This window comes from Oryza sativa, chromosome 8, assembly GCF_034140825.1.
Source record: "Oryza sativa Japonica Group chromosome 8, ASM3414082v1".
Lineage (NCBI taxonomy): Eukaryota > Viridiplantae > Streptophyta > Magnoliopsida > Poales > Poaceae > Oryza > Oryza sativa.
Genome location: NC_089042.1, coordinates 3576440 through 3583030, shown reverse-complemented (window position 1 = coordinate 3583030; position 6591 = coordinate 3576440). Strand labels below are relative to the sequence as shown.

Genomic DNA, 6591 nt, shown 5'->3' with positions numbered 1-6591 from the left:
ATTTGTCAAACATGAAGTACTATACTGGTAGTACTATAATAGTATAATACTATCCAGTATATGTAGAGTATATGTATCCAGTATACATATACTATTCAGTATATGTAGTATATAGTAGTGAGTTAGTGGCTAGTACCACTGCAACACACATATCTCTTGCATGTCAAGGTCTCTTCAATTCATTGTCTTCAATGCAATTGCAATCCTGTCCATCCATCCATCACCTTTGCTTGCTTGGTTCATGCATAGTATATTACTACTCCCTCCATCTCAAAATGTAACTATTTCTAGCACAGTGTCTTGTCCTAAAATGAAGCTATTTATTCACCTACCTCCTCCTCTCAACCAATCACAACCATTCTTCTTCACCTACTTTCTCTTTTTAACCAATCACACACTTTCTCAAATCATTCTCACCTACTTTCTTAATACCCATGCCAACCTCATCCTACTTTCTTAATACCCGTGCCAACCTCAAAAATGGCTTCATTTTAGGACGGAGGAAGTACCACTTTACCACTATACAGCAAGCATCTCGATCTCATCAACTACTACTCCCAAAACTCATGGAGAAAACATGCAAGCTCCTTAATTATCTCAACAAATTAAGTTATTGCTTGCATCACTCTGAATTATTGTGGACTGTAGATATGATCAATTAAGGAACTGCATGAATGGGCACAGTTGATCAGAAGTTTCTTTTTGCTTCCCTAATTTTGCATGTTTCAGGACAGTTGAGATCACTGACTAATAATAAGCATACACAGATGTCAGCAGCTATATGATGTTGTTATCATGGTCACCTTATCTCCCTAAAGGTCTTGAACAGCACTGCATAATGTGCATACACATAGATCATCAGCTTTATCTCTTTTCTCTCCTACTGTCAAGGCTACAAAAGCTACTATCTAGCAAAGCTCATGGACATGCATGTGATTGCAGTAGAAAAGCCACCCTTTTCTCCTTTTCTTCCCCCATCAGCTAGCTAGCTCAATGTTACAACTGCAAAAAAAAAAAAGAGCCATCTAATTTGACCTAGACATTAACCCCATTTCCCATTGGCACAAATGCTTTGCTTTCACCTCACCTCTACCACTACCTAGCTAGCTTTCCTCCTTTTTCCACACTGTCCTTCACCTTGAACATCTTTTTCAACAGTGAAAGATGACAATGTCTACTCTTTGGGACCATGTTAACATGCATGATCGATGAACATGCAAACTACTTCCCCTAATTCTTGTCGACGATGATCATGATCATGATGATGCTTTGCAGATCAGTTATCGACTGGTACTGTTCGGTGTCGATTGATCATTAGTTTGGTCGGTTTTGTGGTCGCCCTAGCGTGAACTCGAGGTTCAGCTCGCTGGTGCTCGATGTCGTCTCCGAAACGCAGGAGTTCATGTCTGATATGATCTCTAGGCTCTTGGATTGCATATCCTGCACAAGAATGATCATAAGTTGCAGGTGATATAATCTCGCATACCTTACAGCTGGGTTTGAAGCAATTTTTTTGCTCTTTTAATTGTAGCAAATTCAGTATAGGTGAACATTTATATATTTACCTTCAGAGTTTGCATGGTTCCAGTGTTGGACTCATGGAAGCCAGACCAGTCCTCCCTGTAGAGAGATGCAACTAAACCTTGTTAATTATATAACCATCACAAGTATATAGGTCAGATGCATTTTGTTGACAAAAAAAAAGAGAGAGAGGCTAAGCTAAGAAGAAGAAAAAAAATTAAGAGGTTAGTTTGAGAGTGTTACATACTTCTATAGACTACTGTTCCTAAACAAATCACATGGATATCTGAACTTATTCAGTTATTGTATATACTAGTTAGTACTACCTATAGTACTATCTATGAACTTCCATGTACACGCTCTAAACTGACAAAAGGACCATGCATGCTGCATGGGGGTATGTATGCATGCATAATTAGGTCATAATTGAAAGAAGCACATATATATGTGCAGATCGATGCATGCAAGCATGTCTAGGTGATCCTTGACAAAAGGGGTTTCCAGGGTCTCAATGAGTAGGGCACTTTCTGATCAAGATCATATTTATCGGGAACTGATTCCAGTGTAAACTACTCCAGCTGGGGATAATATATGTGATATGATGTGCATGTGGGTGTAAAAGAAGGCTGCTAGCTTGTTACACTTTCCATGCCGACCTAAAGGATTAAAGCTCTCCTAAGATGGCAGTGTGAGGTGACATCAATCAAAAGGCTATAGCTTTGATCCATGCTTAATCCTACATATACTTTTCTTTATTACCACTTCTCTTCACACACAAAATACTATTAATTTGATTAATAGTTTTAAAATTAATTTACACTTGTGTAATTGTGTACTGCAGAAACAAAATAGGACAATTTTACCATCCTTGAGAAGGTATCAAGAATAACCATATTTTCTAATATAAAATTTGATACCTCTAAATGCTACCGCTATGTAGTTCGATGTACCAAAATTTTCGGTATAAAATTTAGGTATCTCTACTTTCTCGAGAAATATAAAATTTGTTTAACAAAACAAAGTTAATTAGTAGTGATGATGACCACCTTGAGGAGCTATTCCACAGGGCGCCATGAGCACCGGTGCTGCTCCCATGATCGTTACAGGCAGCTAACCTTCCATGTCGCGCCGCCGCCGACATCGCCTCCGGCCTGCATCCGCCGTGCAGGTCGAGCGAGTTCTCGTCGCAGATCTCGCCGGCCGACCCATTCTCAAACCCATCAGCTTGATCTGCAAAAATAAATCAAGGAAACAAGAAGAACATCACATTAGCACCATTGATTATATTGGTCAATGCATCATATCAGAGAGCAGAATATACCAGACACAAGTGATGGTGAAGAAGAAGATGTTGTTGATGATTGGAAGCACAAAAACAACAACACGTCGAATAGAATAAAAATGGAAGGCTAAAGCGATCGACCGCGTGTGCTTAAGCTAGGCATCTATTCTAAAGCAAAGCATATTATGAGATATTTGCACTGTTCACCTGACGAAGCTGCCGGCCTTTCGGTATTCTTCACTGTCCTGTACATCTGCAGAAACAAGCAACAACATGGCCAAAAAAGACACTGATTAGTTTAGGATCATGCATATATGGAGAGAGATATCAAGGAATATATTATGTGTGCCTTGGCAAATCGTCACAAGATTTGCACCTGCAGAAAATGATGGGCTGAGAGATTTGACATGACAGATATCTGAAAATGCTAACTAATCAAAGGAGGGAGAAGAAGAATGGAAACCTAACCCATTCACATTGACATTTTTGCAATGCAAATCATGCACACATGATGTACATGTGTGATTGATAGGTTAACTAGTGTACTATACTCCCAACTTGCATGGATCAATCGATGTGAAACCTGTATTGTTACATGGAATGACTTGACCTAAGCTAGCTAAAGGAGAAGTTTCCATGCATGATACAGTAGTAGTATTACTTGTAGTGGTAGTACAAGAGATGTGTGTAAATGCAGAAGATGACAGAGTGTGGCACTGTTGCCACTTAACCCCATCTGGCCATCTCTCTAGTTTATAGTAGCTCACTGTCTCTCTGCCTACCTTTTTCTCTCACTATGTTGTTGTGATCTATTGCATGCATGTGTGTGTACTACACTACAGCATTGAGCAGTGTGTGTGTGGTGTACTAACAGACAGGAGGATCAGAGAGACCATGCATATCTTTGTGTAACTTCAATTCCTCTCTACTACTACTAGTAGATCCTTCTATATATATATATATATACTTCATTCATCTCAAAACATAAATTTTGACTCATCCTAATATCACGAATCTGGAATCTGAATAGATTATCTGTCTAGATTCGTATAAGTTAGGTTATTATATTTTAGGACAGATATAGTACCTATACTCCATATTTCTTTCTCTTACTACATACAAAGGGATGGTTTGACTGAAGGAGGAGGCTCACAAGAGTGATGGTAGCTAGTACTAGAACTTTTAAGTCCCTATCACATCGGATGTTTAAAAATTAATTATAAATATTAAACGTAGACTATTAATAAAACCCATCCATAATCTTGGACTAATTTGCGAGACGAATCTAATGAGCCTAATTAATCCATGATTAGCCTATGTGATGCTACAGTAAACATTCTCTAATTATAGATTAATTAGGCTTAAAAAATTTGTCTCGTGAATTAGCTTTTATTTATGTAATTAGTTTTGTAAGTAGTCTATATTTAATACTCTAAATTAGTGTCTAAAGACAGGGACTTAAGTTAAGTCCCTGGATGTAAACACCACCTGAGTAGGGAGTAAGAAGATGGTGGTGAAATTTACCTGCAAGTGAGACTTGACATGAGCCAGGGTGAGGTCCTTCACATCCATCAGCTCAAGAACCGACTTTGGCGTTGCCCCTGAAAAAAATATCGATCAACAAATTAAAGTTTCATGTGAATGAGATCATTAATGAAACCTAGCTAAAACTCGCACAAAAACTTCTCAAGAATCATGACCTAGCTTAGCACGAGAATACAAGATGATGATTGTGGCATATGAAGTTTTCAAGATTTGAAGAAGTTTTATGGATGGGTGATGATGAGGGCACATACTGTCATGGCCGCCGAGGAGCTCGACGGCGTGGACGAAGCGGGCGTGGAGGGTGGACGTCCAGCGCATGCGCGGCGCGCGCGGGGCGCGCTTCGCCGGGAGCACGCCGCGGGCGCCGCCGCCGCCGCAGCCACCCCTGCGCCACGCGCCGGCGACGTGGCACGGCTCGCAGTAGCACGCGCCGCCTGAGCTCGGGTGGTGCGGCAGCGGCGCCGCGCCCACGAACGGCGCCGCCGCGGCGTGCTGCTGCTGGTGGTGGTGGTACAGCGGCACGCCGCGTATGGGCCTCAGCATGGCGGCGGCGGCGGCGGCGGCGGCGTCGGGGTAGAACTGCAGGCCGCCGGCGCCGGCTGGAGCCATGGGCAGCGGCATGGGAAGCGGAAGCTGCAGCGACGACGGCGGCGACGACGCCATTGCCGGGTTGTGGCCACCCGCTCCCGCGGCGGCGGCAAAGAACCTCGCGTTGAGGCCGTGGCCATGCGCCGCCGCGGCTGCGCCGGTGGGGAGGCCGATCTGGAGGGAAAGATCCGGCTGCGAAGGGAAGAGCTCCATTGATCTCACTCTCACTATCAGCTTGATCTCACTTTGCTTCTGCCTCCTCTTCTCTTGTTCTTGAGAGATCAGCTCAGCTTTCACACACTCTCTACTTTCTTTGAGCAAGCAATGGATTGTATGTGTGGTACTTCCCTTTTTAAGTGAGTGGTAGAGAGAGAAAGTGATGAGGGGGATAAAAATGTAATTTTACTCTGGTTTGGGGAATATGTGAGGAATAGTAGTTGTATGGCCTTGCTTTGCCCTAAGTGCTATATCGGATATACAGATACACATTTAAAGTATTAAACGTACTCTAATAACAAAACAAATTACAGATTCCGTCAGGAAACTGCGAGATGAATTTATTAAATCTAATTAATCCGTCATTAGCAAATGTTTACTGTAGCACCACATTGTCAAATCATGGCGCAATTAGGCTTAAAAGATTCGTCTCACAATTTACACGCAATCTGTGCAATTGGTTTTTTTCGTCTACATTTCATACTCCATGCATATGTCCAAACATTCGATGTGACAGGTGAAAATTTTTGTTTTGGAACTAAACATGGCCTATGTATGCTGTGAAGAGAAAGAGAGAGAATTGAATGAATGAATGAATGAATGAGAAAGAAAGGCTAGTATAGTAGCAGTAGCTGTTGTATAGTGATAGCAGTGGTGTGTATGGCTTTAGTTGGTGTTATGGAGGCAAAGTGTAGTTTCCTTAACAAGGAGGGGTAAATGGAATTGGATGCATGGATGATGAGTCAATGATGCATGACACTATGCAGTGGTAGTGATAGTTGTACATGGACATTGAAGTCTCTGCTGAAGATGTCTTTGCTTAAGGTAGGGGTAAAATTGAAGATTCCAATTTACCACTTTACTACTTTGTTAACTTGTTACTAGTACTTGCATGGCCAAAAGGGCAAGTCCTCTGTTCTTTCTGCATGCAAATGCAATGTGCCAATGAGTGAGATATGATATGACTATGAGTAATATTCAGACAAAAAAAAGGTTAATTATACTGGTGCACTACATACATATGCTGGGGTTGGTGGCACATGTTTTTCTTGTTAGGACCCCATTCATGATTCATTCATGCATGCATATACACCCCAATCTGAACTCTGAACTAATGCTTGTTTGGGGTTAACTCAGAACCTTTTTGAGTGGTAACAGTGTGTGCTTGTTGCTTTGCAAGGTTGCTGCTTGTTCATGTTGTTGCCATTGCTGTTTGTGTTGTTTCTCTCACATGGAAACCTTTTTTTTTGCCTTTAAACTGAACTGTCCCTGTTGCTAGTGCACAACAAGCACATGACCTGGTTCAGACACATTACAGTAATTAATTAAGCACGATTAGCATGTATAGTTTCTTGTCAAAGCTTTTGCAGGAGTGATTCAACAGAAAACAGCTTCTTTTTTCAGAGGAGCTAAAGGGAGTGTATTTTATTAATATTCTC

General features: G+C 41.5%; 1 protein-coding gene across 2 annotated transcripts; it reads right to left on the bottom strand.

Moving 5' to 3' along the window:
• Window positions 1-684: 684 nt before the first annotated feature.
• On the bottom strand, window positions 685-5262 carry LOC4344718 (probable transcription factor RL9). 2 transcript variants are annotated; one of them, XM_015793457.3, is made up of 6 exons: window positions 4600-5262; window positions 4328-4404; window positions 3011-3056; window positions 2568-2751; window positions 1566-1620; window positions 685-1440 (listed from the first exon to the last, which is right to left on the bottom strand). In XM_015793457.3, the coding sequence occupies exons 1-6, from the start codon at window positions 5147-5149 to the stop codon at window positions 1315-1317; spliced, it is 1038 nt and encodes a 345-aa protein (XP_015648943.1). In that variant the 5' UTR covers window positions 5150-5262; the 3' UTR covers window positions 685-1314. The 2 variants fall into 2 exon arrangements, with proteins under 2 accessions (XP_015648943.1, XP_015648944.1); XM_015793458.3 differs by having other exon boundaries at window positions 2637-2751.
• Between the last annotated feature and the right edge of the window lie 1329 nt (window positions 5263-6591).